General features: G+C 55.2%; 8 protein-coding genes across 8 annotated transcripts; 4 read left to right on the top strand and 4 right to left on the bottom strand.

Annotated features, from left to right (window-relative positions):
• Positions 1-102: 102 nt before the first annotated feature.
• PHYSODRAFT_467129 (hypothetical protein) lies at positions 103-2,650 on the bottom strand (the record flags this gene model as incomplete). Its single annotated transcript, XM_009518839.1, has 3 exons — positions 103-829; positions 969-1,897; positions 2,534-2,650. The coding sequence occupies 3 exons, from the start codon at positions 2,648-2,650 to the stop codon at positions 103-105; spliced, it is 1,773 nt and encodes a 590-aa protein (XP_009517134.1).
• Positions 2,651-3,068: 418 nt separating this feature from the next.
• Positions 3,069-4,170, top strand: PHYSODRAFT_353696 (hypothetical protein). Its single transcript, XM_009518838.1, has 4 exons — positions 3,069-3,188; positions 3,274-3,329; positions 3,418-3,758; positions 3,849-4,170. The coding sequence occupies exons 1-4, from the start codon at positions 3,086-3,088 to the stop codon at positions 4,027-4,029; spliced, it is 681 nt and encodes a 226-aa protein (XP_009517133.1). The 5' UTR covers positions 3,069-3,085; the 3' UTR covers positions 4,030-4,170.
• Positions 4,171-4,379: 209 nt separating this feature from the next.
• PHYSODRAFT_310001 (hypothetical protein) lies at positions 4,380-6,589 on the top strand (the record flags this gene model as incomplete). Its single annotated transcript, XM_009518837.1, has 2 exons — positions 4,380-5,625; positions 5,730-6,589. The coding sequence occupies 2 exons, from the start codon at positions 4,380-4,382 to the stop codon at positions 6,587-6,589; spliced, it is 2,106 nt and encodes a 701-aa protein (XP_009517132.1).
• Positions 6,590-6,599: 10 nt separating this feature from the next.
• Positions 6,600-7,299, top strand: PHYSODRAFT_284523 (hypothetical protein). The gene has a single exon (XM_009518836.1). The coding sequence runs from the start codon at positions 6,742-6,744 to the stop codon at positions 7,102-7,104; it is 363 nt and encodes a 120-aa protein (XP_009517131.1). The 5' UTR covers positions 6,600-6,741; the 3' UTR covers positions 7,105-7,299.
• Positions 7,300-7,653: 354 nt separating this feature from the next.
• PHYSODRAFT_323311 (hypothetical protein) lies at positions 7,654-10,166 on the bottom strand (the record flags this gene model as incomplete). The annotated part of the gene is made up of 6 exons (XM_009518835.1): positions 7,654-7,972; positions 8,043-8,107; positions 8,197-8,921; positions 8,958-9,017; positions 9,073-10,101; positions 10,145-10,166. 6 exons carry the CDS (start codon positions 10,164-10,166, stop codon positions 7,654-7,656), a joined length of 2,220 nt encoding a protein of 739 aa, XP_009517130.1.
• Positions 10,167-10,461: 295 nt separating this feature from the next.
• PHYSODRAFT_261243 (hypothetical protein) lies at positions 10,462-10,929 on the bottom strand (the record flags this gene model as incomplete). Its single annotated transcript, XM_009518834.1, has 1 exon — positions 10,462-10,929. One exon carries the CDS (start codon positions 10,927-10,929, stop codon positions 10,462-10,464), a length of 468 nt encoding a protein of 155 aa, XP_009517129.1.
• An 832-nt stretch (positions 10,930-11,761) lies between these two features.
• Positions 11,762-16,073, bottom strand: PHYSODRAFT_476882 (hypothetical protein; the record flags this gene model as incomplete). The annotated part of the gene is made up of 10 exons (XM_009518833.1): positions 11,762-12,729; positions 12,929-13,476; positions 13,548-13,750; positions 13,817-13,880; positions 13,959-14,234; positions 14,307-14,611; positions 14,858-15,338; positions 15,409-15,506; positions 15,686-15,740; positions 15,868-16,073. The coding sequence occupies 10 exons, from the start codon at positions 16,071-16,073 to the stop codon at positions 11,762-11,764; spliced, it is 3,204 nt and encodes a 1,067-aa protein (XP_009517128.1).
• Positions 16,074-16,741: 668 nt separating this feature from the next.
• Positions 16,742-19,351, top strand: PHYSODRAFT_310030 (hypothetical protein; the record flags this gene model as incomplete). The annotated part of the gene is made up of 8 exons (XM_009518832.1): positions 16,742-16,891; positions 16,966-17,035; positions 17,150-17,181; positions 17,256-17,357; positions 17,434-17,535; positions 17,620-18,410; positions 18,485-18,632; positions 18,770-19,351. The coding sequence occupies 8 exons, from the start codon at positions 16,742-16,744 to the stop codon at positions 19,349-19,351; spliced, it is 1,977 nt and encodes a 658-aa protein (XP_009517127.1).
• Positions 19,352-19,645: the final 294 nt, after the last annotated feature.

Raw genomic sequence — 19,645 nt, 5'->3', positions numbered from 1 at the left:
CTTTTTTTATTCGGTACTTCATTGACCTTGTGTGAAAGAAGCCAGGTCTGTAATGCTACATATATTCTAGCTTTACACTACTCCCATGGCACATTTGGGTTATCAGGCGTTGTCTTTTGGTGCTTTGTTCTTGTGCGAATCCGCCGACAGCGTCTCCAGGACATTCCCATCGTTGTGCTCAATGCGCTCTTTCCACATAGTGATGTTGTTGCGCAGCTCCGAGATCACGGTGTCGTATTCATCGATAGAGAACACTTGGCCAGCCGTCTCGAATAGGGGCGTCGCCACCAAGGTGAGGAATGTGACCTGACTTCGAGGTAGGTTGGCCTGCTTCCGATCGCATAGTGGAGATATCGGCATGTGGTTGTGCTCCTCCGTTTCACCTTGTCGAAAGAACTCCTCCGATATCCGCTCCGCCCACGTTTGATGATACGAGAACGGCTTGGCCGTGTGCCCAATATCTGCCAGCATGAGCATCGTCTCCATGAGCAGCGAGAGCTCCAGTCCTTGTGCCTCTTCTGACATCGCAAACTTTTTCGTTTTGAGCACCGAAATGCGCTGAAAGTGCCGTGCCAAATCCGTAGCGAGGATCATCCCAATGATGATCTTACGAGCCTCAGCACGTTCAGGGGCGGGCATATGAGCGAAAATGTCAAACGCATCGTGAGATAAAATTCGGTACAGCTCGGCAACATGCATGCGTTCCAGCACGGAGTCGTCACTGTAGGTGATGGCCAAGCTGGATCTGGTGGCGATGAGGAATCCGTTCGAGACTCCCGGATGAGAAATGTCATGCGCCGCTGCGGCTACCAGTCCAACGAGTAGCGTGCTGTCGTCAACATTCAGGTGCACCCGACGGAGGTAGAAGTTGATATCGGCAATCACTGCTGCTGCATGTCTGTAGAATGTCAAGAGAAAATATCGTTAGGTGACTCTCACAATTTAGAGACTAGCGAACTCGAACTTACACATGATTGTGGTACGGATTCCGATTGTGGTAGCGCTCTTCTACTGCAGCTGCAAAGCTTGCGAGCTTCATTTCGTCCAGTTCAAGGCGTTCGACCAGACCATTAATTTTTACACACGCCAAAAACACCGCCTGAAGGGGAGCAAGACAGTGCTGTTCCAGGTAGAACATATCGACGAAGAAGTGGTTTTGAATACGATCCATGAGCCATACCGAGAGGTCTTCGTGCTCCCGCGGTCTGATCACTGCATCAAACGCTTCGTCCAAGTTGCTATTGGTGCGCAACAACCGGCCTCGGCCGTCGTCGCTGGCGTGCGAGCCCTCCAAAGAAACCTTTTTGGTGCTTAATCGACGCGATATTGCCACGCGAAGAATGTCATTGGACAGGGAATAATGGCGAGAGCGACGACCATCGCTGCCTGGTCTCGGTTGAGCCGATTCTTCAGCTGGATGGTCTCTGAAGTCCATCATGTGCAGCCAGCCTTGAACCTCCTCTTCAAATTCCGGCATTTTCGAGCTGAGTGTGACCTCGAACAGGTCGTGGTTGCGCACGAGCGCCGTGATGATCTTGTCGATGTCGCGCTTCTCCGTGGCGCTCATTTTGACCTTGATCTGGCAGAGAATTCGTAGGATGTCGCCCATTTCGTAGTGAAGTTGGTAGTTGAGCTTGCCTGATAGTTCCTCCTTCATCTCGAGGTTGGCGCTACTCAAACGACGCGCCTCCGTGACCAGGTGGAAAGATGTAAGGAACTCGCGGCGGGTGCTGCGCTCTTGTTCCCGTACGATACGAAGAAAGAAGAACAGTAGAATGAGAAATCCAGCTAACACTGATAATCGTCGGCTGAGCACGACCTGAGTGGTGGCGTGCACACCCGTGGCCACAATCGCTATTAGAGAAAGATCAGCGACCACTACGATCGCGTAGGTGAACTGTAGGCGCAGTAAGCCCGTACAGACGCAAGCTCCAAGCAACTCCATGAAAAGCAAGCTATCCAAAAAACCCTCACCAAGCAAAATAGAAGTGAGTCTTACGTCTTCGACATGGATCTCAGAAAGCTGTCTCGCAAGTCGAGTCTGCTTCTCGATACCCGCAAAGACGACCAAAAAGAGCGGGATAATAGTGCAGTGGTAAAAAAACAATAGCACAAGTTGCACCGGGTCCAGCCGCACCTTGGCAAAGCGATACTCGCCTGTTCGTCGCCAAATATGAAATATGCAGACTGCTGCCAACACGTAAAGGATAGTCGCGAAACACGCAAACTCCCCGTTTGTTAGCCAAAGCGCGTGCGAAAAGCTTGCCGCCGATAACAAAACTTTGTCGTCGCTTGCTGCTGATAGCTCGGAATCTTTCGCTAATTCGGAGAAGATGGATTCGGCGTACGCTTCGGTGATAGCAAGGGTTGCCGCGTTCGAAGACACATAGCACGATGCTGCAAAGGCCAGTAACACTACGACCATATAACCCACGATGCCGGTCTGCCACTCACGCCGAAAGTATGTCTGGAATTTCTGCTCGACGTCGCGGTCCTCGAAGAAGCACAACACCGGGTGAGTCGGCTGCTGTACCAGCACGACGGCGCGCGGTACCGATCGTCGTGGCGCTGCCTGAATGTGTCGTTTGGAGACGTTCGCTTGAACCGGCGGCCCCGGTTGGACCGGCCTCAAAGGCATCACGACGGTCATGTCTGCGTCGTGCTAGTGCTGGCAAGAAGAACGTTCGAGCTCCAGTCACCTGCAGAGCGTGAGGCCAAAAACGGCTATTGTACACTTGGCAAGAGCAGATTGAGAAGCGGCAGCCAGGATGAAAGCTCCATCTTCGCACGAAAGAGAGCTCCTATTAATACAGCCAGGAAACCCCTGCAAAGCAAGCTTCCTAGCTAACGCGAGACAAAAACTATTCCCACGTACATGTAGTCAAGTGTAGCCATCTTTAGAGGTAAAGGTATCCGTTACGCACGTGATCGCGTTTATGCACACGCTGCTATCATTGGTGTGGCGCACACGAAGTATTCGCTTAACGAGGTCGCACGAGTCAGCAGAGAACGGAGTGGACCTGGCCGTAGTGTTAGTAGGCGTCAGTTAGTTAGTACCCACGACCAGTTAGCGACGAGCGCGAGCATGGCCGACGTGGACTACTACGAGACGCTGGGCATCCAGAAGACGGCCACGGAGGACGAGATCAAGCGCGCCTACCGCAAGCTGGCCATCCGCTACCACCCAGGTCCCGTGCCCGCCCGCCTGCCTGCCTGCCTTGCTGCCGTGAAGCGACGGCGGCTGACCTCTCCCCATTGTACGCGCTGTTGTAGACAAGAACCTGGACAGCAAAGAGGAGGCTGAAGTCAAGTTCAAGGAGATCGGAGAGGTAACTACCGTGCATGTACATGCACAGCTGGTAGAGCCTTGTAGTCGTGCAGCTGTGCTGACAGTATTGGATTCGTTTGCTGCTGCAGGCGTACTCGGTGCTGTCCGATGCAGACAAGAGGCGTCAGTACGACCGCTTTGGCAAGGCGGGGGTGGGTGGAGCGGCTGGAGGCGGCGGCGCCGGCCCCGGTATGCACCCGTTCCAGGGACAGGATGCGGAGGAGATCTTCCGCACGTTCTTCGGCGGCCAGGACCCGTTCTCCATGTTCTTCCAGGAAGGAATGCGCGGAGGCGGAGGCATGCACAACTTTGGGGGATCGCGCGTGCACGTCTCGCAGTTCGGACCGGGGTTCACCTTCACGTCCTTCGGTGGCGCTCCCGGTATGGGCATGCCGGGCATGCGCATGCACCGCGTGAACCAGAGGCAGCGGTGAGTTACTGAGCTTGATGGACTGGTGTCGAAGGTGTAGGTTGAAGCGATTATACTGATGTGTTGCTGTTGTTGTTGCTGTGGCTGCAGTGCGCCGGGTGGACCGAACGTTGCTGGCGACAACCGACCGCAGGCCAATGGCCGCCTCTCGCAGTACCGGATTGGCGGCGGCAACTTGCTGCTGATCTTCTTCCTGCTGTGGATCATGGGCGTGCCCTTCAGCTACCTCTGGATAGCGCTCATGCTATTCAGCTACCTCGGACTCGTCTAAACAACAGCAGCGGAAGGTTACGCTTCCTATTGGCGCAGTCAGTCAAGTTGATCGACGTTGAGCTGATACGAAGGTGCGGAAGGGTATCCAAGCACCAATCGGCCGTGCATGGTCGAGCATAGCTACAGTAGTTGATCGAGCGAACCCGTATATATAATCGCTTAGTCTGAATAGATTTTGCTTCCCTACAGCTCCATAGCGTCCTCAAGCGTTCTCCTCCACTTCAACTTTCCTCCCTACACTTTACCAGCATTTCGCCCACAGCGCCATTTCCCCCTAAAACCTGCTCCCCAACTGTATGCGCTGTACCCATCTCTTCACTTCCGATCTGGCCCAGAAGCACGCGAATCATGACGTCGCGCGGCTCGGACGCGTCCCTGGATCGGCGCGCGTTCCTCTCTCCGTCGTCCCCGCAGTCCTACGACCCTCGTCCTTCCTCCGACGTGCAGACGCGCCCCCGCAAGGCCTCCGCGTCGTCCAGGAGCCGGCCCCTGCATTGGCTCATCGCCGTCGTGGGACTCGTCGTCGTCGTCTCGCTGCTCCACGCGACGGAGAGGTCGACCCAGTCCCTCCGGGACGACCAGAACGCGCTGGAGGTCCAGGACGCCTTCAACATCCCGCGGCGACTGGCGCGCTTCGAGGTGAACCAGAGCGTGCTGGACAACCTGGACACCGTGGAGGTGGCCTTCGAGTACAAGGCGCCGCAGCCCAAGTTCTACGGCCAGGACAGGGTGCACGCCTACTGCGTGAGCGCCGCCGATGAGCGTGCCAATCGCACGCCGATCGTGCCGCAGTTTATGGACTCGGTGCTGACAAACGACAAAGGCTCGGGGGTCGTGCAGGTCGGGCCGCTGGTCAACATGCGCTGCTCGTGGCTGCTGCGGTTTGTTACGAGGGATGATCAAGTGCTGGGCGAGACGAAGCTATTGAGGTTCAGACGCGGCCCCACGCAGCCATTGCAGGTGCACCTGGCGCTGACGGAGAAGGCGGACGAGATGCGCGTCAAGTGGGTGAGCGACAATGTGTCGAACCCCGTGGTGATGTTCGGGGAGGAGAAGGACAAGCTGGAGAGGGTGGAGCGCGCCACCCAGAGCAGCTATGCGGCGGACGATATGTGCCTCGGACCGGCGACCACGGTATTCCCCAGGAACTACCGAGACCCGGGACAGATCTTTGACGCCGTGATGACCAAGCTGGAGGCGGGTAAGCGGTACTACTACCAAGTGGGCGACGAGAAGGGCGAGAAGAGTGATGTGCTGGAGTTCAGGATGCCGCCTGCTGTTGGGAATAATCGCCTTGCGGACGATGCGGAAGGATCGAGTATGAGTTTCTTTGTCTATGGAGATCTGAATTCGCCGGTTGGAGCGACGGACAATTTTGCAGAGGATAATGGGAAGTGCGGCACCACCATGCAGCTCATTCGCGAAGACATGGAGAAGGCTGCAGCAGACCCAAGTAAGCACAGATACGTCGCTGTTATGCATGTCGGGGATTTGGCTTACGCCATGGGGTCGACTTATATCTGGGACCAATTCGGCCACCTCATCGAGTACGCTGCCGCACGTCTTCCCTATATGATCAGCATGGGCAACCACGGTACGTTGCTATAACATTTTTACCCCGTAGGGGCTAAACGTTTGTCTACTAACGCGAATACCTTGCGGGTTTTAATGGATATACAGACTACGGCTTCCAGGAAGGGGTGAAGAAAGACCCTGTCAAGTGGCCTGCTCACCCGACCTTCGAGAAGCACGGCGTTCACGGCTACCAATCCTACGGCGAGTGTGGGATACCCTCGGAGAAGAGGTTCCACATGCCTGATAATGGCAACGGCGTGTACTGGTACAGCTTCGACACGGGGCTTGCGCATCACGCAGTAGTGAGCAGTGAGCACGAGTTCGTGCGAGGCTCACCGCTGCACAAGTGGTTGGTGAACGATCTCAAGTCCGTGGACCGCTCGAAGACGCCCTGGGTGTTCGTGTACATCCATCGGCCACTGTACTGCTCCGTCGCCTACTCGGGCGACTACTACAGATCACTGTTATTCCGCGATGAACTTGAACAGGAGCTGGCCGACCACCACGTGGACATCGTGTTCGCGGGTCATTATCACTCGTACGAACGCACTTGTCCCGTGTTCGGCGACCGCTGCATCGAGTCACCCAGCGGCAAGGCGATGGCACCGGTTCACCTCATGGTCGGGTCAGGTGGTTACAAGGTGGACGACGCCGGGTTCTACCTCTCTCGTTGGCGCGAACAGGGCTTCCTGGAGCACGGCTACGGCCGTGTGCACATCTACAACTCGACGCACCTGCACTTCGAGTTCGTGTCGAATGCCGAGCGCCGAGTCAAGGACGAAACGTGGATCGTGTCGACACACGACTGGTCCAGCAATCGCGAGCGATACCCTCCCGGATACTTCCCCGCGCAGGATATCGCTGGCTACGCAGCTACTGTCATCTTAGCTTTACTAGCGAGTTACGCCGTGCTACTGCCGGCAATACGCCGAGCACGGAACAGCAGATCCACGCCGGTATCTCCCATACAGTTCACCAAATAGAGCGGAAGCGGTAAGTGAACTTTATCCGCGGCGGCTTGTGATTGGCCACTTCACTTCAACTATTGGTCATTCAACGATCTTAGAAGTCTCAGCGAGAAGACTCGGCCCCGAACGTCCAGGCCAAGAGGCCCAAGCGGGAGAAGAAGTTGCGCATGTTCACGTGCGCGTGCAGCGCCAACTTCCCGACTAAAGGGCAGAGAAACAGCCACCGACGCGACTGTAAAGTCGCCAAGGCCCAGGTCATGGAAGAGAGGTTGAAGGACATGACGAGGCCCGGGAGCGAGTGCGACTCGTGCGGCAGACTCTACTCGATGGACGACATCTTGTACCGAGAGAAGACCATGATCATTCGCCTCTACGAGGGCACCGTCATCTGCTCGGACTGCGCGGCTACCCGCACAAGGAGGAGCCGGAGATATACGCGGAGGAGATCGAGGAGTATCTGCAGGTGCGACGCTCAGTGGCCCCCTTCCCGTGGCTCAAGGCGCGCCGTGAAAAGCTGCTCAAGGAGCTGACGGAGGAGCTGCACAAGCCCGAGCGAGTGCAGAAGTGGATTGAGAGCGGACACGACGTCGAGTCGTATTTGAGCTATTGAGGCGTGCGTGACCAGTAAGCTCCGAAGTGCGTTTGTATCTGAATCAGAAACCAGGGAAGAGATGCCAATAGTATGGATTCAATGCGTGTTGAAAGGATGCGTATCGCGACAGCACCTGGGTAACAATGTCAGCCTGGCTTATTTTTACGATATCGACATGGAATTTTCCAACACGGTTGGCTCACTTCTTAACTTGCGCTGTCTGCCATGAAGGTGTGCGCCAAAGGCAGCTCAAGCAAGCGGTTCGAGGAGAAAATCAAGTCGCAAGAACGCCCAAGGACCAAGAAGCACTGCTCGCTGAAGCCTCGATGGAAAGCTTCAGTCGAGTTTCTTCAGAGTGTCGCGGTCTTCTGGTGTAAGGCGTTCGAGCACGCTCCCTTTCCGTGACTGCGGCAACTAACGGCAGGATCAAGCACACACTCTCTGTAACGCAAAAATACTCTCTGGTTGCTGGTGTTGAGTTTATTGACTACAACTCGAACTCTTCTTCGTGAACATCGAAATCGTGGGGCCCTAGATCAGCGATTGCATTGTCGGTTGCAGCCTTGAGTGCTTCAGGGCCAGAGATAAACACCCCAATAAATGTTGTCACTGGAGTTGCACGATGCCTTGCGTGCACTTCTTCTAGAATCTGCTTCATGTTTGGACGCGACCCGCAGGCGACGTCATACTCCTCCACTAAATCGCGCAGCGTCCCTAGACCTGTGTTGCTCTCGACGAAATCCCGAGAACCCGCTGTAGGCGACGTTGGTCGAATGCTGGAGGTTGCAGCGCGCACTGTCATGTCCCTGCGATGGATCCTTGATGCTGCAGTTTTGAGGAGATCGTCGCCACCGATTCAACAACAACAGAGTGTACGCGACGACTGGGATCAGGAAGACTACTGAGATCTCGACAAAGTTCTGCAGAGGCCAGTACTGCGTCTTGTTGCCGTGGTCCATCAGCCTTCCTTATCAAATTCTAGCCAGAGAATCAACACAGTGACCGGAAGAAGCATACCCGTGTATAATACGATCTTCGTTCCTCGGGAGCGGAGAGGTTCAATGAATGGTGCTGGAGCACTTCGCAGCCCAGCGAACAGTCCCGTTGGCGCATCGGCAGCATTGTGGACGATGCTTAAATTGCCGTGTAATCTCTCGTAATCGATCGGGGTGTCCAGCGTGAACTTACTTGGCATCCGCGTCAAGTTGAATCGGAGCGTGAAGCGGGCACCTTGTGGATCAAGATGTCTGATCTTCGTAAGTACCGGAGAAATCTCTTCAAGTAGCGCGAGCTCCCGAATTGCAAGGACGAGGAATACATGCTGCATTGGGAGTGACGGATTGCATTTCTCCAAGCGAGCCACCATGTCTTCCAAGATGGCGAACAACGGCGTTGAGCCAATGCCACCTCCAACTAAACAAACCGTGGAGTATTCATCGTATCCAGCGAGCGAAGCACCATAGTATCCATCCATGTACATGACAGGAAGTTTGCTCTTGTCTCGACACTCCTGTGCATGCTCGACCAAGTTTTCCGTCCAGTCTCCTAGTGATTTCGCAAGAATCGTCAACGACGTCGGGCTTGTTCGGGGAGAAGAGCTGATAGTGAACGCGTGCCACTGCAGTTTGGAGATGGCGGGCACGTTCAGATACACGAATTGTCCGATATCGAAGCCGCCTTCGAGCTGGTTAGCTGACCGAGCCAGCACAACTTTGACAAGACCTTCCGGCAGTCGAGTGAACTCCAGCACTTGGACTGGAAAGAGCGAGTTTCAGCGTGAAATGGCTCGACTTGACAGGTAGAGTACGAGAGTCGGCAGCATCCACCACACGATCACGTTGAAGTGCAGCACTGCGAAGATCACGGCGGGGATGTACATGTGGTGCACGTAGTAAAAAGTGGCGACGGACCCACGGATGCGAGGTGAAGAGGATGGCGAGCATGAAGATCAACGAGATCTCGCCAAACACGTTGAACCACTTGGGATAGCCAATGTGCCAGTAGTCCAGCTGACAGTCGAAGCAGGGTAACGCCTGCTTCGCCTGCACGCCTTGACGATACCAAAGCCAATAGAACGGAATCGCGTGGAGGATCGCTCCGTAGATGGCCAGCATTCCCAACCAGCGATGGTACTTGACGCCATTCGCGTACGAAATGTTGAAAAACTCCATCCACGCGCAGTGGCGCGTGCACGGTAGGAAGAGGAACGCCATGTTGAAGACGGAGCTGTAGCCGAAGACAACCCCGCTGAGCTCCAGAACCGTGTTGAAGTCGTACGGATCACCAGGGCGAGGGAGAACTCGACGCTGGTTGATCCAGCCGTACACGAACAGGACCACGTTGCCGACTACCAAGAACGCGATGAAGAGCAGCTCGCCGTAGCAAAAGTCCCTCACCCTCTGGAGTCCAGAGATCCGCGGCGGCTTCCGACGTAGCAAGGCTGAAACTGCAAGCACTCGACGCGCAGTGTGTCGGTGAACATTGTAGTCGCGCACGAACTCGAAGAACAACAAACTGGCCAGCAGCGGTAGCACGGTGAACAGCACGAAGAAGGTAGGGGCGAGCATCTCGTAGCGACCGTAGGCCTTGAGTGACGAACCGGGAGGTGGCGGGGTCAGCGGCACGCTCCAGAATGGACTGATGGCGGTCATGAAGCTCAGCTGGATAGACGGCGACAGGTACATGACTTGGCCCCAGACGTAGATGCCGATTGAAACCACGAGCAGCACATGGGCCAAGCTGTTCAGGAACGATACTCGAGCACTGGTGGAGTTTGACTTGGTATTCATCCTAAGCGAGCTCTTGGTCTTGCTCTCCACTCCGTTCACGCTCAGCAGCGGTCGAAGAACTGCCGCTTCACCGTCAACTCCCTGGCCACCAAAGGTGGCGAACGTTGCTCCGTCGGTGGCATCGTCCGAGTATTGTGAGGTCACCGCTGAAAGTCAAAGTGGTTAATCCATGGGGGTACAGCGGTCGACTTGCGTGTTCTTCCTGGTCCATCGCCACCCAATCGAGCGGAGATCCTACGTTTTATCGACGAAGTACTGCAGGGCCAACGGCGGATGACATGATGCGTCGGGCGCCGAGGTCGGCCAGGAATCGTCCGAGGCACGAGCTCCGGAAGTGATTGACTTGGCCGTGCAGAGAACGACGCCGCGGCACGCCTCAAGCCAATCAACGCCTACGACGCAGAACCAGTTCAACATGGACGGACACCTTCACGATCGCATCGCAATGGGGTCGTACATGTTAGCACTACTACTGCATACAACCAACACTACCTATGTAGTGACCCTTATTCCAGGTACGCCTCGAGCTCGCGTCCGCTGTCGAGCCACTTCTGCACGCGCAGTGGGTGGTGGAGATACTCCTGCAGTTCCCTGAAGAGCTGCGCTCGGTACTCCTTGAGCCACGGGAACGGCACGGTGGTGCGTCGGAGGTGGAGATATCTCCGCACGTCTTGGCGCTGCAGCATGGCCCTCCCTTCGTACGGGTACCAGGCGTCCCGGCAGCTGGAGCAGCACGCGCTCTCCTCGTACGTGCGGTAGATGAGCATCTGGCCGTTGAAGAGCACGTCGTCGAGGGAGAGGAGGCGGCAGCACGGGAAACACTCGGCGCCGGGCGACGTCATGGACTTGAGCGTCTCCTCCCATTCCTCCACTTGGACGTGGTCGCACGAACTCTGGTGGTCCTGCAGCAGGCTCTGCATGGGGAACGATAGACCACAGATGCACGGGAAGTCTTGGTGCGGAGACTTGTCCATCGCTTGTGGCGCTCTGCTGCTTGCTAGGGATCTGGTAAAAGTAGGAATGGTCGGCCAGGAGGAGGAGGAGCATCTTCAGGGTCTCAGGTGGTACCTTTTCTACTGGTGACCATCGCGGTTGCACTCAGTGCACCGATCCGGGCAGGAAGTTATGCAATGCAATCTAGGCACGGTTTTGTATTATTTAACACGAATGAGGTTGTACACAATTCCTTGGGCGGAGCTTGCCTTGATCAATGCAGAGCAACTTCAGTGCTGTGTTAGCGATGGACTGGAGCCGGAGGCAGTGGCAATTCACTCAATGCACTGCACCAGAACGCCGAGACAATCTCGATATACGTATTGTAGTTGCCTTGGATTCGCTGCGGTGAAGGCCATCTCGAGTTCGAAGCGTCTTGAAGCTCTGGAAGATGGCCTCCGTCTTGCGTTTCAAGGTTGGACTGGGGCTTTGAACGGGAAGAACCTGCGACGACTTCATGGTTTGCAGTAACGAGGAGTATTGAAGAGTGAAGAAAACGCTGGCGAGAACTTGCGAGGTGTGTCCGTCCCACCAACGTTCACAATCAAGCTTGGGCGTCAACATCGCATGTATTGGTCCGATCCACGCGCTCACACACACGAAGCGAACTCGATAAACAATGTTGCCACGGTTTCTACGTATCCGTATCAGCGGAAGCGCACCAGGCGAGCAGGTTAGATTAAGGCGCGACTCTCGCTTCAGATGCCCAAATTCGTATCCAATTTGCAAAATACTGGTACGCCAACTTGGATGGAACTTGGCGCCTTGGCTTTCTTGAACGCACGTGGCACACGCAACTTGAAGTCAGCAGATCTAGGTCATCTGAATCTCGAGAGGGCGGCTTGTGACGTTGAGTCCCAGCTCCACCGACGCTCGGATCATATCCACGAGCTCTTCCAGCCCCAGTCGGCGCTTCTCGCCGTCGGTGAAGCGCACCACCCACTTGACAGGCTTGTGCTCGCTCGTTTCCCAGCCGATCACCTGGCCAGTCAGCCACTGCGTCACCATCGATCCGCTCTTGTCGTCGACGTACCGGAATTTCTTGAGCACGCTCCAGAACACCGGGCGCGCTGGAAATGCCGCAAACTCCTGCATCAATTTGACCTTGTCAAAATCGTCCTCACTCTCCGCGTCACCTTCAACTTCGTCGTGCTGCTGCTGCTGCTCCTCCTCCTCTACCTCGTGTTCATTGTCATCATCGACAAGCATCGTCGCAAACGACTGCGGGTTGTCTTCTCGAGCCATGTCTTCGTCCCCTTCTTCTTCCGTCTCGGACTCTTCACTCCGAGTCCGCGCTCGCTTCCCTCGGTTCCCGGCACGGTTCGTCGACTTGGCTATCTCCCCCTTCTTCACCAGAACCAGGCGTCGGTTATGGAGCTGCTTCTCCTGGGGGATCTTCGCCAGGATCTCCGGTTCGTTCCGGTACTTCTTCCTGAGAATCTCCTGGCACTGGGTGGCGTGGTTTCCAGCCTTGAGCAAGGCGTCGACCTCCGCCCTCAGCGACAAGTCAATGCCCACCCGTCGATTGCTGTTGGTGGCTACAGTTCCATGAGTACCGGAGGCTGCGAGGCGGTACGTGACTGGGATTTCCTCCTCCTCGTCGCGAACTTCGAGCACGCGCAGGCGCTTGGGGCAGTGTTGGTGCGCAGAACACCGGTAGACCTTCCCGTGACCGTGGTTGCCGTAATTATAGGCGACCACGTACTGAAACGCGTCATAGGAATGCACAGCGAGCTGCACTTCCTCCAACGACGCATGGGTCGATACGTGCTTGTACGGGGCTTGCTTGGGGGTGCCCTCAATGGTGAGTCTGCGGGCCATCGTGGGTTGAGTTGGCTTTGGCTTTGAATTCTAGCCACACAAACTGCAATTTGAGTAAATGTGCCTTAATTTTTTTATCTTCTGAGTAAATTTATGTGGCATACATGTGTAGTGAGTACCCAATTTGGGCTCCTTTTTAGGGGTGCTGCTGCTTCTTACGCTTTGGGAGCGCGCACTCGGCTTTGAAGCTGTAGTTGTTGAGGTAGTAGCTCCAGAGTTTCTCCACTTTGGACAGCTCGCAGTAAACTTCGTCGTCGCAGCCAGGTAGTGGAGCCTCGACTTCTTGGATCCACACCGACACGTAGAACTTTTGGTCCGTTTTGCCCCGGTACAGTCGGAAGTCGATGTTTGAAGCGGTGGGGGAGAGAATCGAAGTGCGGAACCCCCGCGAGTTGATTTGGTCGTCATTCCACGACGCCAAGAGCTTGGTGCGATCACCATAGCCCAGCAGTGTCATAAGAGGTAGAGTCGTCTCGGCATGGCCGAAGCGTAGATTAGCCACGACGCTGGTCTCACCCGTTGTGAATTTCTTCATGAAGGAGTATATGTCCTGCAGTAGAACGGCGGCCATTTCGTAGTTGATCTTGTACCCGGCGCCTTGCTCGTAAAATGCCTCGAGGTCCTCCGCATAGTCGAGGTGATTCAAGAAGGTCTGATCCATTAGAGAGCACCACTGGTTCGTGATCCCGTACACCATAATGCCAAAGCTACGGATAAGCACGACAACAGTTAGTGGCGGGATAGCGAAACTAAAAGAAACCTCGCTTGATCAACTTACGCGCAAGCTGCGAAGGCCGCTCGGACATCGACGACGCTGAGATCGACGCTATCAGGGAGGTTGAGTTGCGCCTTGAGCTGCGCGATACTGGCGTTCATTTGGCTTGAGCTTCCGTAGGCTTTGAGTTCCTCAGAAGCGTTTGGATTGTGCTTGACTTCAACCAAGTAGCGGTCGCAAATATCATAGAAGCGAATGAACGGATCCTGATAGCGTGAGAAATATATCGTTAGTGTGAGTTGAGCTTGTGATATTAAGGAGGGAGTTCGTACCTTGCCCTTGGGGTATTCGACGTATTGAACATCGTTGGGATTGTCGAAAAATGTGCTGGCAAACCTGCGAACGGCAAGAAAGAACATCAGAAGCGTGAATTTTAACAAGGCAAGATCGATATCCGAATAGTCGCCATCTTACGCTCTTGCACTGTCACCCGTGCGCGCTTTGAACGTGTGCGCGAGAATAAACTGCTTCTCGTTGAATGTCGTAGGAATGGCGGAACCCACTGAACGTCGCGTACGTTTTCCGTACGCGGCAAGTTCATCAAACCCAGTCGATGACAAGACCCCTGCGACTGTCAGGTTATACGGAAGCGAGTACTCCTGGAGCCACTGCGGGAGAACAGCGGAGTAGTTTGCTTGCAGCCTATAAAGCAGATCCGCAATCTCACGCATCGTGTTGTCGGTGGGGAATCTACGGGTGCGGATGGATGAATCAGTAAAATGGAGCACAATACAGAGCACAGGCTTCGTCATTTACTCGTACCTCCTTCCGTGACGGCTCACTTGCTGAATCTGCAGCAGCTCCAAATCCGAAGCCTGAACCTCCATCACTCGCGCGTTTGACAGCAGAAGCTCGGAATCTGTTGTGCCACGCTGGTCCCAGTATGTTGTCATTGTCCCAAACGAAAGTGGGTTCAACATAGCGACGTCGGCAGCATTCAGGAGATCAGAGTTAACTGCGACCCCACGCTCGTCTTTGATGCCGCTCGTCGCCAGCAACAAGATTATCGAGAGAACAGACGTGGCAACCAAGAACCGGCCGATGTTCTTGACAGGCAAGCCGGGAGGCTCCGTGCGCGGTTGGCTTTCAATGTCGAACGACTCGAACTTCCTCGCCATCAGTGCACTCTGTCCTTTTCCTATTCAAAAGCAAAGTGGTTTGCAAGTCTAGGAGGTAGTCCCCAGCGTTCTTATCAGTGGTTTTCGTTGCAGACATTTATAGCGAAAGCAACGCCCACCAACCTACGCTATCTATACGGCACACTCGGCTTGGAAGTTGTACTTGTTGAGGTAGTAGCTCCAAATCTGCTCCACCTTGGACAGCTCGCAATACAGTGCATCGTCGCATCCGGGTAACGGAGCCTCAACCTCTTGGATCCACACCGACACGTAGTACTGTTGGTCGGTCTTGCTGCGGTACAGACGAAAGTCGATGTTCGAGGCGGTCGGGGCCAAGTGCGAAGAGCGAAAGCCACGCGTGTCGATTTGTTCATCCGTCCACGACGCCAGAAGCTTGGTGCGATCGCCATAGCCGAGAAGCGTCATGAGTGGCAAGGTCGTCTCTGCGTGAGCGAAGCGCAGGTTACCCACAATGGTTGTGTCTCCAGTGGTGAAATTCTTCATGTAGGCGTAGATGTCCTGGAGCAGGACGGCTGCCATTTCGTAGTTGATCTTGTATCCCGGTCCTTGTTCGTAAAACGATTCCAACTCGTCGGAGTACTCCAAGCGGTTCAAGAATGCTTGGTCGACGAGGGAGCACCACTCGTCGGTGACATTGTAGAGCATGATGTCGAACCTGTGCCACAACACGATGCAATCAGTCAAGGTAGGCGTTGCATGCATCTCCAATCAACTACTGTACGTACGCGCAAGCTGAGAAAGCGGACCCTGCGTCGGTGGCACTCAAGTCAGCGTCACTAGGCAAGTTCAGCTGGGATTTCAGGAACTGAATGCTCTCGTTCATCTTGGGTGAAGTTTGGAACTCGTCAAATTCCAGGAGAGCACTCGTGTTATCCAGCTTCAGCGTTGTAGCGGTCGCACTCATCGAAGAAGCGGAGCAGTGGGTCCTAAGCTTACAGTAAAAGGGGGAGGTGAGGGACATCAGCTTCCGTTCGTGGCTAGACGAATATGGCTGCGACTTACGCTGCCATCGGCGTATTCAATGAATTCCACGTCTTCCGGGTTGCTGAAGAATTTGCTCGCAAATCTGCCAAGACAACACGCAGCGGGTTAGTACGTAAGACAGCAAGGCATCCCGCGCAGAGGCCACGTACGATTGGGCGCTTTCGGCGGTGCGCGTTACGCTTGTGTGTGCCAGCTTGAACAGGCTGGCGTTGTAGGCTGTTGGGATGGCCGAGCCCACCGAGGCGCGAGCGCGCGTCCCGTAGCCCTTGAGCTCTTGAAAGCCCGCGGGTGCCAGCTCACCTGCGTCCGTCGAGTTGTACGGCAGCGAGTAGATCTTGAGCCAGTGCGGGGTGACGTCCGAATAGTTTGTTTGGAGCTTGTCCAGCAGATCGGAGATCTCGCCCATGTTGCCCTTGGTGGGGTACCTCTTTCCGTGTCGACTCACTTGTTGCAGCTGCACCAGCTCCAGGTCCGAGGCCTGAACCGTGGATGCATTCGCAGCACCCGCTTGCAGCGCCAGCGCGACGGCCGAGTCGCGCTGGTCCCAGTACTTGGTCTTGGTCCCGAACGACTGGAGGCTGAAGCTGCTGCCAGCAGCGACAGTGTTTGTCGACGCAGCGACGAGCGTGAGAACAGCCACGAACTTGTCCAGCATTGCAAACGATGAGTGTGCGCTTGGTCACAACGAAGAAAATCTTGAAATGACACGATGGAGTTCGTCCTCTGCATGAAACCTTAGTCACGTCCATGACGCGGTAGCGCAAACACACCATCTACCATGGTAAATACTACGTAGAATCTTGACCAGATTCATGCCAAACGCTCGAAGATCAGCTGGTACACGTAGTAGAATCCACACGGTCGGTCATCTGGTGACTCACCAGCTGAATCTACACTCACCAGTGGTGTGTGGAGTGTAGGTACCAATGACACATTTTTATAGCTTCTATACTTGAGCTACCCAATTTATGCTTGAGCACATACCCAATTTGAGTGTGGCTTCATTGGTGTCGCGCACACCATTCTTGAATCCGCCTGGCCAGTCAGAAAGAGCTCCTGCGGGCGATCGGCAGCATGGGGGGCGAGCACCACAAGAGCTCGCGCTCGGGCGCGTGGGAGGGCTACGAGAAGCTCAAGCAGGCGCTGGAGGGCCTCGCCACCGCCAAGGGCGTGTCGCAGAGCCGCATCGGCGCCGTCGCCAAGCTGGCGGCGCATTACTCCAAGGTGAGAAGAGCAGGGCAAGTGATACGACGGACAGTTCGATGAGTCGCTGACTTGGACTTTGTATGCGGCTGCAGTTCTACAAGCACGTGGTGCACGACATCGAGGTGTTCCTGTGGAAGGCGGAGGTCGAGCACCGATTGGCTGGTACGCGCTGGAAGTTTATGATATGAGGCAGGCAGTGGCAATTGACTCATTGATGAGGTCCATCCTGATCCCTTGCTTGTGTTTCTTTATTTATTTATTGTGTTTTTTGCTTAGGTCTCTACGCTATTGATGCCATCATCCGACAGGTAATTTCCTTAGATAGTAATTGCGTTGTGTGAGTTAGTGGCTGACGGAGCTTTGTCTGTCGCTGCTGCTGCAGGCTCATGCCAAGAACGACCCGAAGGACGCGTACGTGAAGCGGTTCCTGATTCGGCTGTCGGACACCATCGCAGCGGTGAAGAAAGTGCCGGAGCAGTCACAGGTGCAAGAAGGAGGAGAAGGCGAAGAAGAGGAGCTGGTCGCTGATGTTTCGGTTTGTGTGTTTGTTGATGGAGCAGCCGAAGGTGCGTCACGTGATTGAAGAGTGGCAGAAGCGCGGCATTTACACGCCGAAGCAGATTGAGGACGTCGGCGGACGGGAATATCTGTACACGGGACAGGTATGATTCTCCTTTTAGAGTCAGTGTGGTGTGCGTTGGTGACGTTTTATAGTTTCTTACCTTTTATTTTTTTTATTTTCTTAGGAGGAGCGCTCTGGAAACGTTACGCCTCGTACATCGCCAGGAAAGTTGGCCTCGCTGCTGTCAATTATCAAGCAGAAAAAGGAGGAGCAGGTGCACTCGGGCGATCCTCAGTCACGACCACCCCACGAAGGCTCCTACGGCGGAGATGGACGACAGAGAGACGACGCTGCAGCTTATAACCACCGCAGCTATGACGACCGACGAGTGGATGGCCCGCGTTACGACCGCAGAGATGCGGGAGGCATCATGGGCGATGCTCCAGGCATGCCGAACGGAGCTGGTCGCGTTCGTAGAGCCCCAGAAGACCGCGGCAACGAATTTGATGAGCGTGACCCGAAGAAGGCTCGCGGGTCCCGGTGGGGGCCACCTAAGTTGGACAATGATAGACCTGCTCCAATAATTACGTCACTGGACAGGGAGGGAGATTACCGTCCCGATAGTGGCAGATCTGGTTACCGTTCGCCTCCTGGGTCATCACGCCAGGCCCCATTCTTGCAATCCCCGCGTGGGGGCCCACCAAGACACAAAGAGTGGAACAGAAATGCACCTTCCTCTCGCGGTTCAGGTGCTGGATGGCCTCGTGAAGGTGTGCGGTCTCCGCAGTCCGGAGGTCTAGGTAGACAAAGTGCTAGCCCCTACGAACAAGGCGGCATGCAGCAATCTCCATTTTCAGGATCGGACGACCGACGAAGCCCTGGTAGTCGCATACCAGGCACCTCTGGAGAACTCTGCCGCAACTTTTTGGCTGGCAGATGCACCTTTGGAGACCGTTGCTGGTACGACAACCTCGTGTTGGTTGGAATACGTGTTGGCATGTTGCAGATGAGTGCTAACCTTACATTTTTTGTGTGTTTATTTACTCTAGGCACATCCACGACCCGCAAGCTGCTGCAGCCGGCGGGGGTCGCCCGGAAATGGGTGACTCGAAGCGCAAAACGGTGCTGTGTAACAACTACCCCCTTGGAAAGTGCCGGTTCGGAGATAAGTGCAGGTACTATTTGATCAGTAGCTGTGTCACTTGTCTGGCTTGGGAGGTGGCGCTTAAGCTACCTGGTTTCTTTTCGTTAATGAACCGTTCTCTGATCATGGACTCCCTTCGTGGGCCCTGCCTTATGTCGTTTACTATTCCAGCTTTGCGCACGGAGAAGAGGAACTGGACAAGAATGCGAGATATCCCCCAAGACCCCCAGTTCACGGCGACCAACCAGGAGGACGCTGGCAGCCGTCGCCAAGCTCACGACCGGGAATGGAGCAGTCGCGCATTTCGCCTTCTGCTCCGCCCTCTCAAGCTAGATCTTACGGAGCCCCGCAAGTATATAATGAACCACACGGTGATCGCGGCAGTAGAGGAGGTGATTCTTCTGTGTCTTATGCTAACGCCGCTGCGCCCTCGCCCGGTGGGCGCCGGCTGCCGTCCGACCACCAGCCCACTTCAACGGCGCCCACACAAGGCTACCCTGGGACGTACGCCACGGCTTCTTCCCCCTACGGTGCAGCTGGTGGCTCCTCGTACACGAACCAAGGCCCCTCGTTCCCGAGCGGAGCTGATCAAGGTTGGAGCCACATCCCAGGCGGCGCCCCCGTTTTACCATCCCCTGGTACTTCTGGTAGTCAATCGTATGGAGGAGACCGTGCGGTTGTGCCGGCCCCCAGCGCCAAGGTCTTGGCGGACGACGACGATGGAGATGCAGCTGAACCCGAGTTTACTCTGGAGTACGACGACGAAGACTAAATGGAGAAAATTGAGCGCCGGCGTTTGTCAAACAAACCCACTGTAGCTGTTGAGCCGTCGGTGTTCTCGTTCTCGCCGCAGCACACAAGACAAGAGGCACGGAGGAGGAATCTTATCATGTACCACGAGGATTGGACCGGTCACATGTTGATGCACTTTTGAGTCAGCAGTAGTTATCAATCAATACACAAGTTGCTTTTGTTGCGTGTCCAAATAGCTGTGATGTGTCCGCAGATGTCCAGCATGCCAGCAGATGTCCACCTCTGAAAAATGGCTACAGCTATCATGTAGCCA

Source organism: Phytophthora sojae, assembly GCF_000149755.1.
Source record: "Phytophthora sojae unplaced genomic scaffold PHYSOscaffold_1, whole genome shotgun sequence".
In the NCBI taxonomy this organism is placed as follows: domain Eukaryota; phylum Oomycota; class Peronosporomycetes; order Peronosporales; family Peronosporaceae; genus Phytophthora; species Phytophthora sojae.
The sequence above is the reverse complement of the archived record's forward strand: the minus strand, read 5'-3'. Positions and strand labels throughout refer to the sequence as shown.

Excerpts from the sequence above, each read along its gene's own strand:
- PHYSODRAFT_284523 (XM_009518836.1), top strand. The coding sequence starts at position 6,742 with ATGTTCACGTGCGCGTGCAGCGCCAACTTCCCGACTAAAGGGCAGAGA.
- PHYSODRAFT_353696 (XM_009518838.1), top strand. The coding sequence starts at position 3,086 with ATGGCCGACGTGGACTACTACGAGACGCTGGGCATCCAGAAGACGGCC. Across the intron at positions 3,189-3,273 it reads GGCCATCCGCTACCACCCAG|ACAAGAACCTGGACAGCAAA; the intron begins GTCCCGTGCCCG and ends GCGCTGTTGTAG. Across the intron at positions 3,330-3,417 it reads AGTTCAAGGAGATCGGAGAG|GCGTACTCGGTGCTGTCCGA; the intron begins GTAACTACCGTG and ends TTGCTGCTGCAG.